Genomic DNA, 26,632 nt, shown 5'->3' with positions numbered 1-26,632 from the left:
AAAAAAAGAAACACAGGCAACACATATGTGTCCATACACATATGACAAATCCAGAATATTTCAAATAAAACTGAGAAATTAAGAGGAAATAAAACTGTAATGATCGTGTAATCTTACAAAAATCTTCTAGATCAATGGTTTTCAAACATTTCTTTTTAAAGCTCTTGTTCCTCTTCTCACCAGTATAAAACACTTAAAATATGGGTTACCCTGACAGAGGTAGACAAGGCAGTCAGAGCCTCTCCCATTCAGCTGCCCCTCACTAGCTCCCTTAATGCCCCACAGATTCCACAGAGCACTCCCTGTCCTGGGGTCAGTAATCTCTGCCTGCTAGTTTGCCTGTGATGTTAACAGTATGCCCTCTCTGAGGCCTGATTTGCTTTAAGAGTCTCCCAGAGGAAAGTCAACGTGCACTTGGGCAGAATAACAAAACACTGAGAGCAACAAGGAAGGTATTTAGTAAAATGTATCAATAGATCTCAATTTTTTTTGAGACTGAAGCTTCTTTCACTGCTAACTCCAATTTCTGTCCCAGCTTGGCTTTTCCTCCCACTTTGGGATTCAGCAAGTTGAGTCAGACCACCTTGTCGTGAAGCTCTGTTAGGAATGCCTACTGCCTGCCCACCACTCTGCCTCTCGGATTACAGACCGTGCCTGACTCCCATTCATGCTCGGCCGCACTGCAGGCCCACCAGCCCCGGAACTCTCTGTCTAGCTTTGTCCTGCCAGGTATTCCTACTGGAACAGAATGCCATCGTTGGTAATTTGAGAAAGTCACAGTGCTCCTTGTGGATGCTCCAGACAACTCATGAAAGGAGTGTGGATGCCATCTGAACTTGAGCCTAAAATGTCCTTGTTGTCCTTTTTGTTTTGTTTTGCCTTTGGCCTCCTTTTTTCTTTACTGGTTAAATAAATCTGACACTAATTTGATATTAACTTACAAAAGATAGGATTGCAAAATGTAGGAATTACGAAGGACCTTTGAGATCATTGGCCCAACAGCATCATTTTACAGATGAGAACATTGAAGCTTGGAGAGGTGAGGTAACTTGCCCATCGTTACACAGCTTGTTAACAGTAGAGCCAAGATGCTGGGCTATGGAAACAAAGCCCAGGGTATTTTGTAACACAGCATACTATCTGAACTTAGTTCTTGGTATATAATCATTTTAAATAGTTGTACAGCATTAATGTTAGGCATTAAAATAGCCCTCATTTTCATAAGATGTAGCACAAAATACAAATGTCCTTTTCAAGTGGATGCCATGCCACTGAATTTGTCGCTTTATCTTCATGTGTTCATTAAATCACTTAATTTAATAAACATTTGGCAAATGCCTGCCATGTTTGGGATGCTTCACTGGGCACATAAGAGACAAAGTTGGCTAACACCTTGTTTCTTCACCAAAAGGGTGACAGTCTAATCAAGAAGACAGATATGTCTCTAGCTATAACAGAATTATATGCAAATTACTACAAAAATCTAGGGAAAGGTATGATTAATTTTGACTTGGGAGTAAGGGTAGCATTGGAGAAGGCTTCACAGAAGAGGCAGTATTTAAACAGGGCCTTTTAAGAAAGGATAGAGTTTCAAAAGGAGAACAGAGGAAAAACAGTATTCCTGGCAGAGGGAATGGCAGGAGCAAAGGTACAGAGGTATAGTAGTTATAAAATGGATATGCCCCAAAAAATTATACTCCTAAAATAAAGAATTTCTTAGTTTAGGGTTAGCAAGGATGTAGGACATAGATGTTTACTAGATGACAGCCTGAAAGTTCGGGAAGGATGTTGATGTTAGCTTAGCTCAGCATCCCTAGTCTTTCTCAGTCTCATGGAGATGACTTTGGACTCATAAATTAAAGAGTTTGAGTTATTTTATGTGTTAACTTGGCTAGGCCATGATACCCAGATATTCAGTCAAACTCCAGTCTAGGATGTGTCCATGAATGTATTTTTTTAGATGAAATTAACATTTAAATCTGCAAGCTCTGAGTGAAGCAGGCAGTAAAGCCCTCCATTATATGGATGGACTCCACCCAATCAGTTGAAGGCCTTATAAAAACAAGACTGAGGTCCTCCACGAATAAGAGGGAATTCTGCTTCCAGACCATTCTCGGCTTGAGCTGCGACATCAGCTCTTTCCTGGGTCTCCAGCCTGCTAGCCAGCCCTGCAGATTTTGGACTTGCAAGATTTCAGGCTTGTGTATGTGTGTATACACATCCCACTGGTTCTATTTCTCTGTAGAAATACCAAGGGTTTTGAAATAAAGAGTGACTGTATTAGTCAGTTTTCCCCATATATCAAAATTTCAGTGGTTTATAGCAATTAAAAATATACGTATTTATTCTTCTTACTCGTGGGTTTGTGGGACAACTGTAGTTCATCTAACTTCAGCTGGACTTGCCCAAATTCCACTGAGCCAGGGTAGACTCCAAGCTTTTACATTTAGGTTTGCTCCACAAGTCTTCATCTTGCTCCTGGGACCAGCAATTGTGTGACAGTTCAGCCACTTGTTGTTCTTGTAATAGAGCATAAGAATGCAAAAGGATGAGTAGATCACAGGAGTGGAGAGGCCTCACCTAAAAATTTTCACACTGACACTTCTACCTGTACCATTGGCCAAGCAAGTACATGGCCAGCATCAGTGGGATGGAGAAGTAACTCCAATCACAGTGGGATACAATGCAGATCTCTTGGCAAAGGGTACAGAGGCATAATTCTAATACAAGAAGAACGTGAATAATTGGAAACAATTCAATCTACTTGAGTGACCTTGTTAGATATATTTCTGAAAAGTAGTTGTCAGCTGGGTTTGGGATGGTATAAATAAGTTAACAGATGTAAACCTTTTTATAAAACAAAATGGAAAAGGAAGGGAGTGAGGGAAAGAGAAAGGGATGAGAGAGGAAAGAAGAATCTTGATTGGAAGTTGAAAAGATTAGCAGACAACAGGCTCAATATTATGCAATTTCAAGATAAGCATGGGCAAACAAACAAACAAACAAATAAATAAAATAAGCATGAGCCTAATTTAAAGCAGTGATGAGGGAAGAAAGCTAAGAGTTATTGAAGACCTGTTTTATTCAAAGTTCTGTGCTAGGCAATTTACTACTCTATACCGTATACCATTCACAACAACACTTGGGGCAGATTCTACTGTCAGATTCCAAAGTCCATTTTGGAAGCAGGGGACTGAAATCAAATTTATGAGACTTGTTGGCCTAATTAAATATGATAGTAAAACAGAAAGAGGAAAGTAAGATGATTTACCAAGTAAGCAATCTACTTGGGCAATGATGGGATGCTTCCCCGCTAACTGAGATTGGAAACACAGAGGGAGGGCCAGTTTGTGAGCGGAAGGAGAGAAAGTTTTGACTCACGTTGTGTGATAGCTATAGGCCATCTATGGGCGGTATCCTACAAATGTTTGGAAATCTGTATCTTAAAGCTCAAGAAGAGAAGCTAATCCTGGAAAAACACTACAGAAATAAAGGCAAAAGCATTAGCAGCGTGGAAAATAACATAAGCAAAGATACAAAAGTGTCTTGCACACACGGTTATGTCCATGGCATGGCTAGCAGTTTAACACACTGTTGAGACACGTGCCCGTCTACGCATGGCAGAGTAGTGTAGGATGAAGTTGGAAAGATAAGCTCATACCTGATCTCAATTGCCCTAGAATTCTGGAATAAGACATTTTCACTTTTATCAGAAGGAGCCACTAGAGGTTTTTGTGCCTGTGTTGACTTAAAAGCCTGGCTTTTTGGAAAACTAATGCAGCGGCAGCATAGAAGCTGGACCAAAGGTGGGAGGCCAAGTGGAAGGCTATTGCGTTAGTTTTCATAAGCACTAACAAGAGCTGAAACAGGGCAGTGGCAGGAGGAACAGAAATGAAGGAACAGATGGAAGAATTGCTTCAAAAGAAATTATTGTGCAGCACGGGAACCATTCTGCATATCATTCAGTACGTGTCAAGTTAATTTTGTAACTTCATTTGGCTCCAATGCTTTCCTCTCCTCAGGTAAGCAGAGCCTTCATAATTTATTGGTCATCTGCTTGCATAGTTTTTAATTACAAGTTATAACTTCCTTGAGGAAGAGACTCAGACGGTTTTGTTCGGTCCTTCTCCACGGCATTCAGAACAGGCACTGACTAAATATTTATCGAGTGCGTGGCTGGCTGAACACTCCCTTGCACACGGCAGTGTGTTTGTTTCCAGGTTCTCTTTGCTCTTGCTCTCTACTTTGCCCCCATCTCTCATCCTCCCTCTCACCTCCTCAAGGCTGCTCAGGGAGAACTTGCCTCACAGGAGGAACCAGATTACTGAGAGTCTGCATTCAGACAGATACTGATGGGCTTTTTTCCTGATCCTGCCTTCAACCAAATTCAACTGCTTCTCTCTTTAGAATTTTTAATGTCATTCAGACACATCCAATAACTTTCCAGTCATGTAAAACATTGAAAACTCAGTTCCAATCCACGTAAGCCTCTAATTTTATTCACTTTGCTCCTCCCTGCCACTGCTCCCCAAGTTTAGGCTTCCCCCAAGGGACTGGCACCTCTCTCTTTTCTGATTCCAAATTCCCTGCCATTGAAGCAAGAAGGAGGGATTGGAAGAAACAACAAAATTTTTTCTACTAATTGGGTTTGCTTTGCAGAGCTCTGGTTGGTATCCCCACCATTGCTCGCCACTGGCTAACTGTGACCGTCAGCCAACCTCTGTGTGGCAGGTGACCAGTGATGGCTCTGTGTGTGTGTGTGTGTGTGTGCATGCACGCACACACACACACGCTTCGCGTGACCTACGGGTCCCCAGGGCAGAGTTCTCTGGTATGGGACCTCTGACTCTGGTATGGGACCTCTGACTCTCTGGTATGGGACCTCTGACTCTCTGGTATGGATTGATTCAAGGCTCCCTGAGCTCATCCCCAGGATATGCCGCTGCGGTGGTCAGGTTCTGGATGTTTAACAGTAAGACCTTGCCAAGCTGTTGATTTCAACTGCAGTGAGCCTCTCGTCTTTCCTTCTTGCCCTTTCTCCAGTTATTTCTTTCTGTCAACTGGAGCATTCAGGGAGTTTCCTGGGCTGCCGTGATTAGTCAGGATAGTAGCATTTGCTCAACCACCTCTTCGTAAGTCCTGGAGAATGTCCCTAGCCCCAATACTTTTATAACTCCGTAGTATGTGAAGGTACTTAGTAACTTTGTGCCTCTGCTTTGGATCCTAATCTCCAATTCTACACACAACATTCAGTTATTTGCAACTGCCACTAAACTTCCTTTTACAAGCTGTGAGTTGTCACTCACATTTGTAGCTATTGCGGAATAAATATTGTGTTAAATGTTACTGAACAAAGGTTCAGTAAGTAGCTAAAATGGGTCAGTCCAAAGTACAAGTGACACACAAACGTCTGATGCCATTTAAACTCAAATGCAAATGATAAATTATACTGTAGCTCCCAATAGAGGACATTTAAACCTCGAAGTGGAAAATAGATTGGGGCGTGGAACAATAGGAAAAAAGAAAGGAGAAAAGGTAATTTAAAAATGATGGAGTAAATATAATCCCAGAAGAAAAAAGGGAGGTAAAATGGCAAAAGAAATACTTAAAAATATAATTGCCTTGACCTTTGATTAAGCCTGTCCAGGAGGGGGGGGGTAAAAAAAACAGCTACAAATTCTATCTTGGGGACTTGTGGGGAATTTGCATATCGACTGTATATTAGGTAATATAATTTGGTCAACGTTAGATTTCTTGAGTGTGCTGCTACTGTGGCTATGTAGGAGAATGTCCTTGCTCTTAGAAGATGCATGCTGAAGCCTCGAGGGGTGAAGTTTCATCATGTCTGCTAAGAGTTCAGGGGAAAAATGTCTTCCCAATGGTTCACCTAAAATAAAATGTGTGCGGTGTGCATGTGAATGAGGAAATGGGTATAGAGAAAAGGTAGAAACACAATGTGGCCGAATGTTAACCTTGGGTGAGGGGTCATCTGAAAGACATGGACGTGCTCCTCTGGGCTCTCTCTTTAAGGAGGAAGAGTGGTCAGCAGACAGCCTCTAGTTGTCAGCATCTATAGGGTCTGCCTCTGCTGCTGGGTGGCCTCATTAGAGTCGTGCTTTTCCCATGGCAGCCACGTCTGGTGAGAGAGATTGGTGGGGCACAAAGGGCCAGTCATTCTGCCAGCATGGGACCTCATTAGCATGAGCTGCGCCAGAGCTCCCCACTGCATTCACAGAGGCTTCGTCAGGACCCATCACAGTCTGACTCCTCGTCTGCCTGACCCTCCTTCTCGTCCCTCCTTGCATAGATGTTGATCCCCAACGAACACCTCGAATCCAAAAAAACAAATGAAAGAGTAAGAAGACCCTCCAAAATGAGAACGCTGCATAGTGACAGAAAGCCTACCATGTTTAGGATTAAAATCTGAATCCCTGACTGCCAGACTAATCTTTTCTCCAAGCAAATCAGAGTCATCTAGATTTACATTAATATTTATCTCCTTGAATCTGAAGGAAGAGGGAAATCTATGTATTTTGCCCAGTTGTGCTTTTCCCATCGCGAATTGCACTGAAGGATCACATCAGGTGGATGAGGCGCCAGCTGTCTGTAGCCGTGGAAGCACTAGATGCACAGTGTGGCATGCAGAGCAGCGCAAGCCTTCGGAGGGACTTACTGCAAAGCCAAGAACCAGAAATTCAACTAAAATTTCAAATAAAAGCTAAAAAGACTAGAATAATCATACAAAATTTTAAACCCAGAAGTTTCTCTTGCTTAAATTACTTTCACACTCCAATTTAAACTCAGAAACATTATGCTGCTGTCACACTTCTTTGTTCTCCTGAAGAAAAAAAAAATCTGTATATAGCTGACAAAAAATAGGAACCTGTCTGCCAGCAAGTTCTCTATTCACGTCTAACATACTGTAGAGTCTATGCAGAACACATGGTCTTTAAACACCAAAAAGCCTCTTCTTTACTGGCTTTAACACTGCGGTATGTTTCTCCAGCATGTTTGCACTACCTACAATACATGTCTTGCATAAGCATGAATTCTTTTGGATGTTTGAGTCGTGCAGTATTTTCACATGCTTTGATGTTGTACATATGAGAATTATCATCTACATTTTGGGAGTGCAGTTCCTTGTGCCTTCAGCATTACATTTAATACTGTTCAACTGCCATGATTTTAAATTTCATCCAACAGAATGTCAATAATGTCTATAACAGAAGTTTGACATATTTCGTTTTCTCAAATATGAAGTTGGTGTAGCAGCTAAATTAGAAATTCTTGGGTGCATTTTTGAAAACTAATTCGGTGTGAAAATTATTAGTGACTTAGAATTGTGTGTAAAGTATTTTGGTTTTCCTTATTTTCTTATCCAAAAAGATCTGTTGCTTCAAATCAGATAAATTTCCAAGTGGCAAGATACATTCTGTTTGTTGGAACTCGAAGTAATCCTCATCCTAATGTGATTTTTCTTAATTACAGATGAGACCCATTGGCCACGATGGCTATCATCCCACTTCTGTCGCTGAGTGGCTGGATTCCATTGAGCTAGGTGACTACACCAAAGCCTTTCTAATTAATGGCTACACATCGATGGACCTGTTGAAAAAAATCTGGGAGGTTGAACTTATTAACGTAAGTTGGTCTCTTAAAGATACCTTATCCATTCAACCCCTGGTAAATGAAATTCCTGTTGTAGGTTGGTAATGTTTTCTTTCTTTGTTACCGTTTGAACATCCATCAGGAATTTACAGGTATGCCTTCTGCTTTAAATATATATCTGTCATGGTTCCAGTCAAGCTCCACAGTCATTGTCTTTTAAAGTTTTGATGTGGGGAGCTAGGAGGACTCTCAAGGTGTTTTGCATTATCCAAGAAAACTTCCCAAGCATTTTGAGGCTTTCCATTTTAGAAAATCTAGTCAGTTCGGGATATGGACATGATAACAAATAGGCTCCCATCCTGACCTTGTTAAAGATTAGAGTTCTCATTTTTAGTTCCCTATCTCTATTATGTTTCCTTGTCTCGAATCCCTGGCTGCATATATAAACACCATTCTTGAAGACATTGCTTTTCTTCTTATTAAATAGACTGCTATAATATCAAAATTTTATTATCCAGAGCTTATATCTAATCTTAAGTCTTCTCTGTTTTATTTATATACTTGGCATAGGTTTTCTATAAAAACTGGCCAACATATGTTGCCATGTACTCAAGCCCAAAGAAATCAACTAGATCTGCATAAATAGTTTTAATACTGATATTTTACTTATTTCATTTTTACTGCTCGTTTATGTCCAATGGCATCAAGGAATGAAAGAATGAAGAGGCAACATGTAATTATCATGCCTTCACATTGTATTTGGCATCCTGAACATTTCTTTCCCAAAATGAGTGAAAAATCATTTAATCTTTTAGAGAATTTCTTAGATTTAAATTTTATATCCTAAAACTTTAAAAAGCACTCATAACCTGAAAGATAAAGCAAATAAATTTCTGCTGGTTCAAAAGAGATTCGTTCTACTCTTTATGCCACTTTCTCTCCACAAGTCCAGTCGTTGTGGATTGCATGCCATTAATTATTTTAAATTATTGTTATTAGTAGTAATTAACTATTCTTTGCTTTTAAAAGTCTGTCTTAAAAATAATATCTTTTCTAGAACATCTCATAAAAACTGTCCTTTTATCTAAAAATCACAGTAAATGGACAAATTCTTGGCTCCTTCTTCTAATTTGCCATCAGTTACTCTTTGCTTTCTATCCTTACTCCCTCACAAAAGCTATCATTATCTCAGCAGAAACTCACTGTCTGACTGAAAGCCTCTGATTAATTTTGTTCTTAGCCTGCGTGGCAACACAGTGGAACTCGAGGAGAGTGTGTTGAATTCTGGTTGCATCCAGGAAATTTTAGTTCTCCACCGAGAATCCAGTACTCATCTGATGGCTACAGTTAGCCATTTGTTAAAGGGAGAACTTCCATATATCAAACAAACATGTTTTCAATTAAGTGACATTCTAGTCAGTTATACAACTTGACAAATATCTCTGTATAACGTCTTCTGAATAATATTGTTCCCCACTGAAGAACAAATACTTAGACAGCACATGAGTTACTCACTTAATGGGCATTAGCAATAACCCCTCATTGAAAAGAAGGGATTCCAATGGAACTCCATTATAAAATGTTTTCTTTGAAGCAAGGATCATTGAAGCAGGACCAGAAGTCTCTCAAAATCCAAATGCTGGGGCTAACGTTTAAGATGTGAGTTTGGACCAACACTTTTCCCAGTGCTGGGGGGACTGTGTCCCTTGTGGATGACTCCAATGACCATTGGTCAGTAAGGCTGCGAGGCCCCAGGTTTAATGCCAGGGCTCAGGAACTGATCTGCCACCATCCACATGCCAACCAGCTGTGAGTTGAGACCGAAGAATAGCCTTTTCCACCCATACAGACTCTTCAAGCATTTTCCCTTTAGCTACATTTGCTACATTTGCTAATACAATCCATCTTCAATCCTATGAGACATACCTGTCACAAGCATTGTTATCGGAACTGGAAAACATAGTCACTTTGTCCTAAATCTTGAGGCTAATTCTTCTGCCCTGGAGTACATCTGCATCTAATATCAACCCAGTATATATTTTCCTTAAGCTGATAGAATGTAAAGTTTGTGACATCTTTATGGGCAAGTTCACACTCTTGAGGAGGCTTTGCGAGTCATTTCTTCCATAGATATATTTATTATAAACAAAGATTAATCTGTACCTTTAGACTTGGAAATCAGAGAACAAAATTTTTATGCCCACCAGAACTGCTACAGGGGTGATACATTTGATGGCTCTGGGTTGTTGGGTTTTAAAATGAAAAAAAGGCACAAATGTGTGCCTTCTGGCTTACAAAGCTTTAGACTAGTCTCAAATTCAAGACTTTAACTTTTCCCAACTACTGAGGGAAGACATCCAAATATAAAATAATCTCATATATAATATATGGGCCCAGTAATTCTATATTAAGCACCCATAATTTGTTGTTTTCTGGCCTGAAGGGAATGTGCAGTCACTTTGATTTAGAGCAAGGGTTTTTAGAGAAATTCACATCCTGAATCTTTGTAATAAGTGGCTCATTTTAAGGAAGTCATTTGGCTTCAGTAACTGTTGTTCTATGTAAAGTGAAAAGTGCAAAGTGGGGAGTTGTCTTCGTACAGGGGTCTCCTGGTAGAGGGGAGGAGAGCAGAGGTTGAGGAGGCTGGTTGCTGCTGTAATTACAAATATGTTTAGCATCATTAAATAGTGTTGATTAAGCCTCCAATGTCATGTGGTATTTTGCTTGATATTTGAAAATAGTCACACATTCTCAGGGAGCGTAAGTCTATTCAAAGTATTTTCATGAAGAAATGAAAACTATACCAAACTGATATTTGAAAAGTACAAATACATTTGAAATTGTAATCTTTTCAAAAAGATCCCAAAGATTTTGTGTGTGTGTGTGTGTGGAGTGCATTACTGCCTTTGAAAAACATTTTTATTTGATAACTTAATGAAGATTTTGGTCACAAAACTACTCAAAGTATAGGGATAAGGCAGATTAGTAGAAATCTCATTTCTTAATATCAATATTCTCTGCAGTGGAAATCAAGCAGAAAGAAACTTTTAAGATATAAGTTTTACAAGACCACATGTGTCTAGACTTAGAGAATTTAGATGCCCATAATTGTTCCTTTTATTCCCTAATCTATGCTTCATATGCAGAAGCTCTTTTATGAATAGCTTTGTTTTGCCTGTCTGCTACTATCATTAATAACATCATTAATCCTACTCATACTTTTGTATTGATATTTTAGTGTTATATGAATATATTGAGAAAGGTTGTCAGGCAGATTGTTCCCTGTGCAGATGCTTGCTTGAATTATAGTCGTCTCCAAAGGCTTGTTGAGAGAGCTAAAGGCTAGTTAACAGTGCTTTAGTACACGAATTTTCTTTACTCAGAAGGTTACTCAGGCCTTATACAAGGTATTACCACGTTTACATAGCAGTTCCTACTGCTATTGATAACCTCAACCAAAAAAGTATGACAATTAATAATTAATATTAATATTTAACAATTTATTTGACCACTGAGTACCTACCAAGAGGATTTTGGTTAGTTGAGATAAATTTGAACACTGTCCAGTTTATTAATGTGTGAATCTTAGTGTAGAGCATGTCATAAATTTCCTCCCAGTGGCTTTACCATTATTTACCAAGGAAATAATTCTAGCCAATGCTTATGATACCCTACAGTACTGATAATGATAAAAGTACGCACCAAAGGGCTCCTGGGTGGTGCAATCCATTAAGTGTCTGGCTCTTGGTTTTGGCTCAGGTTGTGATCCCAGGGCCGGGAGATCGAGCCCCATGTAGGGCTCCATGCTCAGTGTGGAATTTGCTTAAGACCCTCTCCCCCTGTCCCTCTCCCTCTGCCCCTTCCCACTGCCACCCACCCCCATCCCATTCTCTCTCTCTTTCTCTGAAATAAATAAATCTTTAAAAATTCCCCACCAAAAGAACAAAATAAAAATCAGCTCTAGTGCATTCTTAATTCTCTGTTCCTAAGTACAAGAATAGTTTTAAAAATCTAACTACAGTTGTTGGTTGTGTTTTAAATAACTTTGGGTAGAAACAAAATAATTAAGGTAGCAATACCCATATGTGTCCTATGAAAATCATTTGACTTATTTTTGCAACAGTAAGTTGATTAGAAGATCATTTGTTTCTTGCCTAATAGCTGCTGAAGCTATACTTACATTACTTTTTCATTTAGGACTGTCAGATTTTTCTGGTTTCGGTTTTTCGGTTGTTGTTGTTTTTTCCCAATGTTGTTGATTTAATTTCTACCTTTCCAGAGAAATTTTGTAATAATCTAATCACTTAGAGAGGTACTAAGAATCTTTAAAATTTAACATCCTAATTTTGTGTTGAATCTCTAATTCTGTGACTTTATTTGCTTTAAAATGCTGTAGAAATACAGTATCGGTATCAAATTCAGACTCATTACTTGCTTTGCTTTTTATTTCATGATCAGCATTATAAACTCTCACTCCTATCTACCCTACCCTTATTGCTATAACTGCTATTAAATTTACTCCCTAAAAGTCTTGCTTGCATTGTGCACCTGAGTATGGGTGTCTGTGTCTGTGTACATGTATCAGATGAAGGGCAATAGTACCTCACGCTCCCAGCCACGAAGAATACTGAGCAAATTCACAAATTGCAGGGGATGTAAGGGGAGGATAAATTTTATAATTCCATTTCCAAACCAATTATTTTAAGTAAAAGGTTATGCCTTCACTATAGGACATTAATAAATGAGAAAAATATCCATTTTTCCACATCAGGGAGGCTACATCATTCAACACTTCAAGTGTTAACAACTTTAATCAAAGCCAAAGGCTTTAACTAAATAACTGGATAGGAGTATTCAAGTGTAGAACAGACTATAAATTCTCTGTGGAGGTAAGCGTTTCCCTCCCACCCTTGTACGGTACAGCTGGCTCTTCACAAGACTTCAGGGCAGCTAGGTGCAACCTCTGAGCTTCAGACTCGTTCAGTCTGTTATCAGGCAAAGCCCCCGAACTCCATCCCCCTCACTCACTGCATCTGAACTGCAAGCTTTTGCAGGGATTCTCTGGAAGCTTCCCTCCTTTGGCTCAAGTTTTGGGAAAAGCACCCTTCTCCATTCCTGCATGAGAGGAACAATCATCCCCAAATAAATACTCACTTTCCAGTGATTTTTAGCCCTTTCCTCCCTGGCCTGGGGAGTGGAGATGGGCTAACACTGGCGCTATTGGTTCCACTATCTTTCATCATATTTTGCATATCCACACCTATCGTGCTGCTCTCAACTTTGGAGCCCCAACCTACACTGAAATCGAATTATGCTACCTAGGATACACCGAACCATGAGAACTTCACTGGATGCAATATAGCTGTTCTTTTGCATCCAAAGTACATTTACATATTTGCAGTGCCTCAGGGTCAATATAATGGAATAGGCATTATTGAAGTGTTGATGCCAGAATTAGTATCCCCCCCCAACACACACATACACACACACACACACACACACACACACACGCACAGAAACTAAACACAGTATTTGGGCCTGAAGAGAGGACTCAGCAACAAACGAATTACATGAAGAACTAAAACCCTCTGATTAGAGCCATTTATGAACCACCTCTGTACAAAAAGGAAAATCATGTTCTATCTAGAAATGTCTACCTTAAAAACAAAGTTATTTGAGTGGGCAACTGTTGTTTGTTTTCTTCCCCTCCCCCACCAGATGTCATTCACTCTTTTCCTGATTAAAATGAAAGCATTCCTAATTTCCTCTGAAGAAGCCTCCTATAGTCTTCTGTGCCTGAACATATGACCTAAGCCAAGCTCAGCATTCAGCCTTCTCCCCTACACTCGTGGGCTGCACAGTAATCTTCATTAGGACCATTATTAATTCTTCATAATTTGAGGGTCCAATGGAAAATGAAAATATGGGACGCTTTGTTCAAAAATTATTAAAAGATTTTAAAACAATGACAGCAGAGCATTAAACCAAGCACAGATTCCTTCAAAGGGCAGGTCCTTGTGTAACCTCATACATCATACAACCCACGAAGCCATCCCTGCTCTTCATTCCTTCATGTATAACTGTATTTCCATCTGCCATCATTCCCCTTTAACATTTTTTATAGTGTGGGCTGCTGGTAAAAAGTCTTGATATTCCAAAGCTGTTTTTGCTGAGTATAGAATTCTAGTGTAACAGTCCTTCAGAGATGGGGATCCACCATCCCCTCTCCTGCATTATTTCTAAGGAGACATCTGCTGTTATCCTTTCTTTTTTTGGTTCTGTTGTCGTTGCTCTTCCTCTGTATATAAGATGTCTTTTTTTTTTTTTTCCTCTGACTGCACCTAAGAGTGTTCTTTTTATTACTGGTTTTGAACAATTTGATTATGATGAAACTTGATGTCATTTTCCTCATGTTTCCTGTGTATAAATGATTTTTGAGCTTCTTAGATATGAGGTCTATAATTTTCATTGACTTTGGAAAATTTTTGGTCATTCTCTTTTTTATTTTTTTAGGTTTCCCATTAAATTCTTATATTTCTCCTTTTTCCTTCAACTTTTTAAAACTTTTTTTTTCTGGAAGTATACACACAAAAATCCATACAAATCATAAGTGTATTGCTTAGTGAATTTTCATTAAAAAGTTACACACCTGTAACTAGCTCCCAGAACAAGAAATGGAAAATTGCCAGCACCTAGAAGGCCCCTTCCAGTCACTAGTGTCTTTAAGAGCAGAGTTCAGTGCACTCACTTTTGTGCATATGTTCTTGCATGGGGCTTCTTTGGTTTGCAGCACATTGCACGAGGTTTTAGTACCGTGAATTCTCTTTCATCACTGTGCAACATCCTGAACTTGTTTTAATGGCTTTATTGAGCTATAACTCACAAATCATACAATTTGCTCATTTTTAGTGTACAATTTGATCATTTTTAGTATATTCATAGTTATGCAATCATCATCACAGTCATTTTTATTGTAGCCAAAACCACATAAAATTTGCCATGTTAAGCCTTTTTAAGTGTAAGTACAGTGATGTTTACTCACATTGTTGTGCAACAGATCTCTAGAACCTTTCATCTTGCAAAACTGAATCTATGTCCATTGAACAATTCCCCTATTTCCCCTCTCCTTACTCCTGGCAACCACCATTTTGTCTTCTGTTTCTAAGAGTTTGACTGCTACTCTAGACGCCTCACGTAAGTGGCATCATGCGGTATCTGTCTTTTTATGACTAGCTTATTTCTCTTAGCATAATGTCCTCAAAGTTCATCCATGTCATGGCATATGACAGGATTTCCTTCTTTTTAAGGCTGAATAATATCCATTGTATGTATATAACACATTTTCTTTAACCATTCATCTGTTGATAGACATTTAGATTGCTTCCACCTTTTGAATATTATGGACAATGCCACAATGAACAGTGTGCAACTGTCTCCTCAAGATGCTGTTTTCAGTTCTTCTGGATATATACCTAGAAGTTGGATTACAGTCATATGGTAATTCTATTGCTAAATTTTTGTAGAACAGCCATACTGTTTTCGATGGCTTCTCCATGGCCATTATTTCTTAAAATATTATTTTCTGTCCCACATTCTCTCTCCTCTGCTTTGGAAATTCCAATCATATGTATATTAGGCTATTTGAAGTTGGGCCACAGCTCATCAATGCTCTGTTCATTTCTTTCAATATCTTTTCTCTCTGATTCATTTGGATGGTTCCTATTGTATGACTTCATGTTCACTAATCTTTTCTTCTTGTAATATCTAATCTGCCATTATTAACACCCAGTGTATTTTTTATCTCAGTGATTATAGTTTTAATCTTTAGAAGTTAGACATGAGTCTTTTTTACATTTTTTTCATATCTCTATTTAACATGCTCAATCTTTCCTCTAACTTATTGAACATATGGAGTGCAGTTATGATAACTGTTTTAATGCCCTCATCTTCTAATTCCAATATCTTTATCAGTTTTGAATTGGTTTCAGTTGATTGATTTTTCTCCTCATTGTTTTTGGCATGCCTGGTGGTTTTTATTGTATGCCAGACATTATTAATTTTATTTTGGTGGGTGCTGGATATTTTTGTATTCCTGTAAATATTCTTGAGCTTTGTTCTGGGACATAGAAAAGCTTCTTGGATATACTCTGATCCTTTCAGATCTTGCTTTGAAGATTTGTCAAGCAAGCCCAGAGCATCGTTTAGTCTATGGCTAATACTTCCACTACTGAGACAAGATGCCTCTGAGTATTCTAACAATGCCCTGTGAGTTTCCAGATTTCCCAGTCTGATTAGTGCAAACTACTACCTTTGAATTCTATGTCCTATTCCCACTAATATTTTCAGTTTGTTTTGTTTTGTTTTGTTTTGTTTTGTTTGATCTGGCCTCAGTTTCCTCATATGCATGTGCTGATCAGTACTTTCTCTTCTTTAGTACTCTATTCAGAACACTGCAGCCCCTTCAGTCTCCCTAGACCCTCACCTCCATCCTCTCAATTCAAAGAGTCTTTCAGGCTCCCGGGATTCCACCTTCTGCACCATGGCCTGGGAATTCTCTCAAGGTGGTAAACTGGGGCAACTATAGGTCTCACTTTGTTTGTTTCTCATCTGTCAGGGATCAATGTCCTTCATTGCTTCATTCCAATGTCTTAAAAATCAATGTTTCATATACTGTGTCGGGATTTTTAGTTGTTTCAGGTGAAAGCAGGGTGGGGATAAATACAATCCCTTTTAATCCATCTTGGGCAGAAGCCCAAACCCGTGCTACTTTTGGTAATCTCTATAAGCTAGAGCCCACAGCTAAACAATTGAATCGAAATCTTTGGTGATGGCATCTGGGCACTGGGAGTTTTTTAAAAGCTCCCAGGTGATTTTAATGTGCTGCCTGGGGGGAAAACCACTGCTATAATCAGGGGGAGCCATTAAGGATTTTAATCAGGAGAATGACATGATCAGAAGAGTAGGTAGGAGAACCCAGAAATGGACCCTCAGCTCTTTGGGCAACTAATCTTTGATAAAGCAAGAAAAAACATCCAGTGGAAAAAAGACAGTCTCTTCAATAAATGGTGCTGGGGAAAATTGGACAGCTACATGCAGAAGAATGAAACTTGACCACTCTCTCACACCATACACAAAGAGAAACTCCAAATGGATGAAAGACCTCAATGTGAGACANATGTGAGACAGGAATCCATCAAAATCCTAGAGGAGAACATAGGCAACAACCTCTACAACATCGGCTGAAGCCACCTTTTTCATGACACATCTCCAAAGGCAAGAGAAACAAAAGATAAAATGAACTTGTGGGACTTCATCAAGATAAAAACCTTCTGCACAGCCAAGAAAACAGTCAAAAAAATACTAAGAGGCAGCACACGGAATGGGAGAATATATTTGCAAATGATGCTACAGATAAAAGACTGGTATCCAAGATCTACAAAGAACTTCTCAAACTCAATACGTGAGAAACAAATAAACAAATCATAAAATGGGCAGAAGATATGAACAGACACTTTTCCAATGAAGACATACAAATGGCTAACAGACACATGAAAAAATGTTCAAAATCATTAGCCATCAGGGAAATTCAAATCAAAACCACACTGAGATACCACCTTACGCCAGTTAGAATGGCAAAGATAGACAAGGCAAGAAACAACAATTGTTGGAGAGGATGTGGAGAAAGGGGATCCCTCCTACATTGTTGGTGGGAATGCAAGTTGGTACAGCCACTCTGGAAAACAGTGTGGAGGTCCCTTAAAAAGTTAAAAATTGAACTACCCTATGACCCAGCCATTGCACTACTGGGTGTTTACCCCAAAGATACAGACGTAGTAAAGAGAAGGGCCATATGCACCCCAATGTTCATAGCTGCATTGTCCACAATAGCCAAATCATGGAAGGAGCCGAGATGCCCTTCAACAGATGACTGGATTAAGAAGCTGTGGTCCATATATACAATGGAATATTACTCAGCTATCAGAAAGAACGAATTCTCAACATTTGCTGCAACATGGACGGCACTGGAGGAGATAATGCTAAGTGAAATAAGTCAAGCAGAGAAAGACAATTATCATATGATTTCTCTCATCTATGGAACATAAGAACTAGGATGATCGGTAGGGGAAGAAAGGGATAAAAGAAAGGGGGGTAATCAGAAGGGGGAATGAAACATGAGAGACTATGGACTCTGAGAAACAAACTGAGGGCCTCAGAGGGGAGGGGGGTGGGGGATTGGGATAGACTGGTGATGGGTAATAAGGAGGGCACGTATTGCATGGTGCACTGCGTGTTATACGCAACTAATGAAGCATCGAACTTTACATCGGAATCCGGGGATGTACTGTATGGTGACTAACATAATAACAAATCATTAAAAAAAAAAAGGGAGAATGAAGTATGAGAGACTATGGACTCTGAGAAACAAACTGAGGGCTTCAGAGGGGAGGGGGGTGGGGGAATGGGATAGACTGGTGATGGGTAGTAAGGAGGGCACATATTGCGGTGCACTGGGTGTTATAAGCAACTAATGAATCATCGAACTTTACACCAGAAACCAGGGATGTAATGTATGGTGACTAACATAATATTTAAAAAAATTAAAAAACCATAATATAATAAAAAAACATTAAAAAAAAGAATACAGAATTTGGAGAAGAGAGGAAGCTAAGGTTTTTATTCTACCCATATTTATTTCTCCAGGGATAACAAATGGATCCAGAGAATAAGTATCTTAGTCTTAAGTGTGCTAGAATATACAAAAATAAAATATATATTTCTTGTGTAGAAAAAAAAAAAGAAGAGTAGGTAGGGGCCAGAAGCCAACACACTCAAGAAGGAAGAACTGACTAGGAGGCAAGGAGCTGAGTCAGCCAATTCTGCTATACAGTTTTTCAAGCCACAAATGTATTAGGCATGACAGTAATAAAACCTGCGTGTCTCCTTAGAACCTGAGAGTATCCCTCAGTTGGAAGTACATAAATATAGAGTCGATTTTCATTGTTATATCCCTACACATCAAGAAGAGGGTAAATTATAGTCAGTACTCAAAGGAAGTTAGAACAAATAAAATACATTTCAGAAATGCTTTTCAATAGTGGCTGAAACTTTTCAGTTTGACCCTTAAAAGGCTAAGCCCTGATTATGTAAAAAAATGTACTTACTGTTTATAAAGTAAAGGTAGGACATATGGTGTGTGCCAGTGTTTCAAATGCGCCCTCTCTTCTTTCATCTGTACCTTGAAATCAGGTCACTCAACTTGGAGTCCTATATCTACCACTCAGTATGGGACCTTCCATCACTTACCACCTGTGGGCCTCGGTTTCTCATTGAAAATAGAAAATAACAGTATCCACCCCACTGGCTTCATAGGTTTTCTGTGAGACTCAAAAATCACATGAGACCTTTTGATTACCCAGCCCTGTCTCTTCCCTCCCTCTTTTATTGTTTTTGCCTCTCTTTCCTTCTCTCTTCCACAGCTCTGTCTCCCAGCGTTAGGCTGGGAGCTGGCCAGCTCCCTTGGAGCCTGCTCTCACAGCATACATGCCATTTGTTTCTCGCTCTCGGTGCTCACCTGCTGGAACCTAGAAAGCCCTGTCGAACGTGCAAAGTCTGGTCTCTAGGAATCACTGCTCATCCTCTCTTGCCCCCTTCCCAACCCCAACCCCTCTCAACATCCTCTCTCCCAACGGGTATCATCTTTCCCTGCCAGCCCTGCCTAAACCCTCATTGCTTAGTGCTGCTCAAATCTGCACTCCTGGAGTGGGTGCATGTCAGGTGCAATGACTTTCTCAGCGCCTATAGCAACATTCAGGATAAAGCTGCTGAGGATCTTGCCCCAACTTTTTTCCCCCTGACAACGCTTAGGTACAGAATTGCTAATTTCTTTTGTTTTTTTCCCCCAACTACACAGCTTTGACCCTTGACTTTCAGCCACACACTACTCTTTATTCTTGAAACCGAACACCTTAGGTCAGAGCAGGGGAGTGGCTCAGAGGTTAGGGATGTACTCATTCTCAATTTATCATCCCTAATCTTAAACCCTTAAACCCTTTTGCAAAATTTCAGCTTGATGATCTGTAAGATTGGGAACTTCTGACTGCTTTTTGAAATAGTTGACATTTTCTTTACATTGAAATTGCTTCTTTTAAATATATAGTATTATTAATTATAATGAAGTCAGTTAACTTTTTCTGCATTTCACTCAGATTTCTAATATGGTTTGAGGACTTTTGTTTCTTTAAGAACTCTTTGGAGATATTTAGGGCAGAGCTTGTTGCTAAGGAGATCGTGTATGTTGCAGTTAAATAGATAAGTACAGTAAATTGTTCCTACGCTTCTAGGAGCTTTGAGAGGGGAAAAATTCTAATGGATTATTCCTATAGTGCAGAAAATACAAAGGACAAAATCCTCCATAAAATGCAAATACACTTTTTGTGCTATCCTGATGGAGAAATGCTTTTGGGTCTTCCTTGGGAAGAGATCTGAGATCATACCGAAATGATTAACCTCTGTCTTCTTAGAGGAAATGGAAGCTGAAGAGATACTTTTGTTAAAAGAAAATTATTAGGAATTTTGAAGCCTGACATAATGAGCTATGATAGAAGAGAGTGACAATAAATAAAGACTCAGAGTAAATCATAAAGATTAACATTTTTACTAAAGTATGTATATAAGATTAGTGTTAGAATCAGCCCACTATGAAAATAATTCAAAAAGCTGGAAAGGAGAGAGATTAAGTAGGTGATTTTGCAGCTTGAGATTTATATCTGCTTTTTAATATGTTTAAGTTTGATTTAGAGTTTAAGTCTAGCTGTTTTGGTGAAGAGATGTATTATGTTGAGTATCTGTGGTCTCAAATTATTTTTGAACTCAAGCAAAAAGTTATTACCTTGAACCTCAGAAAGCATGTACATGCCTTACTGTACAAAGCTTATGCCTGGCACCCTGCCGCCACCTGGTGGCAGCATACCTAAAGTACATAGCAAGTGACTAAATCATAAAACGATTCCTTAAATGCAGAAACTAATTGCAAATTCAGTGCTAGTTTTATATCAATCCCTGTGGATAATATTAATATAATAAAACATGAAACAGAAGAGTTTTAATTTTGTAGACATCAAACACCAAATTCAAACACCGTATGCCTAAAACTGTGTAACAAAATGGGAAAAACCTTCTACTGTGCATTCCACCAATTAGATTAATTTAGGATAACAGTGTCCTTTTAAATATGTGTGTGTGTGTGCATATGTTTACATATAAATATGTATATTTTCTAGTAGAGTCTTACTTTGGTATAAACTGCTTTGGGGGATATTAGATTTTCTAAAACTTAAATAGGATCATTATCTTTTTAAAAATTCTATTTCATGGTAGCTCTGGGAGAAAATACAATAAGTATTTTATAGACTTTACCCTCAAAAGAACTTCCAGACTAATGGGGAGGATGGCCACTTACACTAGATCTAAGAAAGTAGTATTAAGGGGAACTAAATATAAAAGTGGTTTCTGCATCCCAAATTGGAACACAGGGTCTTCTCCTGAAGGGGGTGGAGGTGGGCAGGAGAAAAGGTGAGATGGGGGGACCAGGAGAGTAGACAGTAAGCATCAATAGTAAAAGCATAGAGGCTCTAAAAGCAGTCTTCCAGGGTTTAACTGCCCATTTTATTTCTGATCATTTAGCTACCTTATGCAAGTCACTTAACCTTCTCTAAGCTTCCCTCTAAAATTTCCTTGCCTCTAAAATTTGAATAATATGGGGCAGCTGGGTGGCGCAGTCGTTAAGTGTCTGCCTTCGGCTCAGGGCGTGATCCTGGGGTTCTGGGATCGAGCCCCACGTCAGGCTCCTCCACTGGGAGCCTGCTTCTTCCTCTTCCACTCCCCCGATTGTGTTCCCTCTCTCGCTGTCTGTCTCTCTCTCTATCAAATAAATAAATAATATCTTTAAAAGAATAAAATAAAATTTGAATAATAATATTATCTATCTTCTAGGTAATATTGTTTTCAGGATTAACTAAAATAACCTAGTAGAACATTTTGCACAATGCTGTTGCAAATAGGAAGTACTCAATCTTTGTTTCATGGCAGCCTAATGGAGGGGCAGCTTCCAAGCTCCCCAGATTTGTGGGACGCATTATCAGTTATCCATTGCCACAGCAATGCTATGCAACAATCTGTCTGAAAATGCAGTGGCTTAAAGCAATAAGCACTTGTTTAGCTCGCAAGTCTGTGGGACAGTAATTTAGGCTGGACTTGGCTCGAAATTTCTTCTGATCTCAGCTGGCTCCCTTCACATCTGGCAGTTGGCTCTGGTCTGCTGATTGGTGTAGTGTCAGCTGAGACACCTGGGGCAAGCTGGTTCTACTCCAGGTGCCCCATCTTCTAACACACTTTCCGTGGCATGTCCTAGGGAGAGAAAGAAACAAAAATGTGCAAGCCCGTTTTCAAGCCTCTGCTCACATCATATCTGCTCATGGTTGGCCAAAGGAAGTTATATGACCAACTCAGAATTAAGTTGAGAGGGGAGGCCAGAGTTCACCTCTTGACCGGATGAGCTGAAAATGCAGAGTAAATGGCTCGGATGCAGGTCAGGATGAAAAACTGAGACTAGTGCAAACAATTCTGTACAAAAGAGAAGTTTTGATTAGAGAGAATTTTAGAAGTATGGATGCTCTTATCATTGTTTCTAAGTCTCCAATCAGAATACATGAAATCAGAACCATCTCAGAAAATCTAAAATGATTAGTGGTGCTAAAGTGTGGGGGCCCACAGAAAAAAAAATGGATAAGGTACTATACTAATGGACCCAGGGCTTAGATGTATGTAGAAGTTGGGGACAGGACCCCCCAATATTTAACAAGTAGAGGATAGTAACCTGGATGATAAATATGCCGTATAATAATGGATTTGCTAGATCTATAAAAGATGAAAAATTGGTGAATTAATTGGCCATGAAACTAAATTATTTTAGCAAATTAAATCCTAAAGTATTTGCCTAGTGGAAAATCATTCTCATGCCTTGCTCAAGTATTTGTTGCACACCAACTCTTTGCTCAGAGTGAGTATGCAACAGATATTTTGGAGGGGGGAGGAAATTATATATTTAATTTTAAAAAGTGCCTCCAGAATGTATAAAGAACTGTCATATTCAATAATAAAAGATAGACAACCAAAAAAAATAATGAATTTATGAACACACCCTAGAATGGTTCCTAATAAGTCGTATCCTTATCTAATCACCTCCCTTTGAGTGCAGGTAGAACTTATGACTTGCTTTTCACCAATAGAATATGTGAAGGTGATGGGATGTCAGTTCTATGATTACCTTAACAACAATTTTTTTAATTGAATGTAGTTTCTTAGGTTAGTTGCCTCCTCTAGATACAAGAGTAATAACAAATAACAATTGTACAGTAGTAGGAGTTTCAGTACCTTGTCCTCCATCTTCCCCTTTATTAAATGTCAATCTTGCTCAAGATTTTGTCCTCAGATCTCCTCTCTTCAATGCTAGGCTCTTGGACAATATGACCTATGGAAAGACTTCAACTGGCGCCTTCAAGTTGATGGCTTCCAAGCACACATCTATAGTTTTATTCCTGATGTCCAGTCTCTCAGTTCGCACAACATCTCAAGTTTCTTATTCACCTTCTCTCTCTCAGTGAATAAGAGGTGCTATGGAGTTGTGCTTGACAGCAAGATTTTCATCCTGGCTCTGCCTTATTATTAACCACCATGAACATTGTAGATTGCATTTTGTTTACTCCTGTATCCCCAGTTCTTAGAACAGTGCCTAGCACACTGTAGGTGGCAAATAAATATTTGCTGACTGACCCAAGGGTGCTTACCACTGACGTATGCTGACACACTTCATCCCACCTTAATCTTATGAGATGCGCACCGTTGCCACTCCCATTTAATAGATTGCAGTGCACTGCATGTTTGCTTCCCCCCACCCCCCAACACATTTATACGTTGAAACCCTAATCCCAAAGTCATGGCATTTGGAGGTAGAGTCTTTGGCACGTCATTAGGTCATGAGGGTGGAGCCCTCGTGAATGGGTTTAGGGCCCTTACAAGAAGAAGCCAGAGAGCTAGCTCACTTTTTCCACCACGTAAGGACACAACAGAAGCTGGCAGTCTCCAACCCAGAAGAGGGCCCTCACCAGAACCCCACCATGCTGCACTCTGATCTCAGCCTTCCAGCCTCCAGAACTGCCAACTGCCAACAGAAGTAAATTTCTGTTGTTTATGCCATTCATTTTATGATCATTTGTTATAACAGCATCAGCTGACCCAGATGAAGTGGTGTGAAAGGAACTGGTTGAGTTTTAGTGAGAAAAGCCATAAGTCCTTTCTATTTTACATTCACAAATGTCTTGAACACTGAAAGGAGCTGGACTAGGCTGGTCTTGAAATGGAGACACATCTAACAACAGAATGAATACAATACCCGCAAACTTTTCCCTCATGTTCTCGCCCTAACAACAATTTTCCAACAATGTTGAGCCTAGATGGCTGCCTAAGGTAGCTCCATTTCTTCCTAGTGGCAGCCACTGGATTACATGTGTCGCTCAAGATGAACATGGGTGCAATGTCTGAGGTACGCTGCCATAAATGATCCCGCATCACCACCACACACATGTGCGCACACATACAGAGAGAGAGAGAGAGAGGGTGGCTCTGTTATCACCTCCCAAATGCCAAAACTAACATACCCACTGCCCTTCAGAAATTGTACTAAAGAAAAGTCCATGCCCAACCTACCTTATGCATTGGTCCTTGAAAGCCTAGAGAATCGGGACAAGATGGAAAGTCTTGAAGTAAATAAGGAGACCCCACAGAGTACCCTTTTCTCCACAGTCTCCTCTAAAAGTAGGTAAAGAGACCATCCCTCACACATGTCTCCTTGACACTGGCACAGCAGAGAAGAGCAAGTTGCAATGCAAATGCCACCTGAGAGAACTGAATCTATAGTCATTCTCACTTCCTGTGGACTAACCAGATTAATCAGCTGACCTAGAACTTCGCCAAGAAGTACAGGAGTTGGTGCTTTGGATTGAGAGAAAGGGAGGAGAGAGTTGTAGAGCAAATTTTGAAATGCCGAGAAAAGCACCAGAGGGAAAGCAGACTTGGGTGGCAGGGTGGAAAAGAGGCTGGACTCAGAGTGAGATGGGCCAAATTCTAGGGCTCGTTCCTTACTTCCTCTGGGGCAAGACACTTAACCTTATAATAGCCCTTTTATTTATTTGGGTTCGTCCTTATCACCCCCACCCTTGCCAGACACCAAACTCTTTGAGAACCTGTAGGCGCAGCTGTATTTCACCTCCAATGCCCTTCACAGAACAGGTACTTAAAAATATTCATAGAACACATCGCTGCCCGGAGAAGAGCAGGGAAAGAAAGAAGGAGCCACAGGAAGCAAAGTTGTCAGAGTCAAGCTTTACCTACTTGATGGTGGAGGGCCCAGGAGAGGCAACTGTTTGTGGCACATATGATGAAGAAACATAAAACAGGGTAAGAGGGACAGAAAGTGACTAGATCTTAAGGAGGCTAGTCAGAAATGACTTCTCCGAGGAGGTGACATCTGGGCAGAGATCTGAATGAAATGTGGGAATAAGCCATGCAAAAATCAGCAGTCCAGACTGAAGGAACAGCCACTGCAAACACCCTGAGGCAGGACCATGCGTAGCCCATCTGAGGACCAGGAAGGGAGCCAGCGTGGCTGTCATAGCAGAAGCACAGGGCAAGGCTGGCAGGAAGTGATGTCAAAGATGCCCCGGTCATGTGTCTTATGTAGAAGGATGGAGTTGTATTCGAAGTGTGAGTGGAAGCCTTCGGAGGGGTTCAGAGTAAGAGAGTGTGACATGGTTTAGTTTATGTTTTAAAAACTCATTTCACTGCTATGGGAAGGACAGACCTGGGATAAAGGGGTGTCAGCAAAGGGAGAGTGAAAATCTGGCTCAGAAACTCTCCCAGTAGCTCAGGCAAGAGATGATGGTGCCTTGCACTGAAGTTGTGGTGGAGACAGTGAATCAGAATGGCCCCTGGAGACAGAGCTGGTGAATTAGGCATTGACTAGAAAAGAGAGGAATTGAGGATAAGCCAAAAGTCTGTGGCCTGAGCTGTTTCCTGAGATTGGGAGTATTTAGGAGGAAAATTCTGGGAGGAGAAATCAAGAGTTCTGTCCAACATGGTTAAGTTTGAACAACCTACTACACACTCCAAGTAGAAATGTCTAGAAGCCATTTTACAGTTATATACATTATATTTAAAGATATACATTATACATTTATTTATTTATTTATAGGAGTATGTAACACCTCGGCTCTCCTTTGCATTTGAAATAAATATTTATGATCTATGCCTGAGAAAATCCAAAGTGTGGCCAAAACGCATTTCTGTGCTCTTTACCCTACATGGGGCCATACTTTCACACAGAAGCCTTTTCTCTTGAGAACCTGCTAGTACAACAAGCAGGAGGCCTGGGGCTCGGGTCAGAGAGGTGTGCACTCCCTCCACAGCCACCCGCCAGGCGGCACGTCCTCAGCTACTGACCTGCTATCCGTCAAGGAGCTTGACTACCTCTTTAAGATGGTATCCTCGAGTAGAAATAAGAGAATGACTCTGGACTCAAAAAAAATCAGGACCGACTTCACATGCAGTGCATGACAACCTGCCCACCACAGGGCTGTGAATTGTTTCATAGCTTTCCAGCTGACTCTCCTTCCAATCTGCCTTTTCACGCTGATCTGAGGGCACCTTTCAGCCAAACAAACAACCTCAGGACCTTTAGCCCTGACTTTTCAAAATCAGACATGAAAACACAATGACCTTCTTAACTTGAATTTTAAGTGATGGCCTTAGCAAAATTATCTTATTTTTCATTAAAGCTATTTACTTCACAGTCATCAGTCCATGCTCCATATCTAGCCAAGCACTTAGATGCTTTTGACTAAATTCAGCTCCCTAACCAAGGTTAGCAGGTTGCCCTGAGAATGTTTTGCTCAGTCTACCATAGGCGTGA

At 40.0% G+C, this 26,632-nt stretch overlaps 1 protein-coding gene across 13 annotated transcripts in view; it reads left to right on the top strand.

Moving 5' to 3' along the window:
- The window catches only part of ANKS1B (ankyrin repeat and sterile alpha motif domain containing 1B), a 1,024,648-nt gene that overhangs the window by 737,014 nt on the left and 261,002 nt on the right, over window positions 1–26,632 (top strand). For all 13 annotated transcript variants that reach the window (XM_034644189.1, XM_034644186.1, XM_034644187.1 and 10 more), the window contains one exon: window positions 7,489–7,641. In XM_034644189.1, the coding sequence (XP_034500080.1) occupies window positions 7,489–7,641 (153 nt within the window). The remainder of the gene's footprint in view (window positions 1–7,488; window positions 7,642–26,632) is intronic.

The sequence above is a fragment of the Ailuropoda melanoleuca genome, chromosome 15 (assembly GCF_002007445.2).
Source record: "Ailuropoda melanoleuca isolate Jingjing chromosome 15, ASM200744v2, whole genome shotgun sequence".
Lineage (NCBI taxonomy): Eukaryota > Metazoa > Chordata > Mammalia > Carnivora > Ursidae > Ailuropoda > Ailuropoda melanoleuca.
This window is presented reverse-complemented; position numbering and strand designations above follow the sequence as displayed.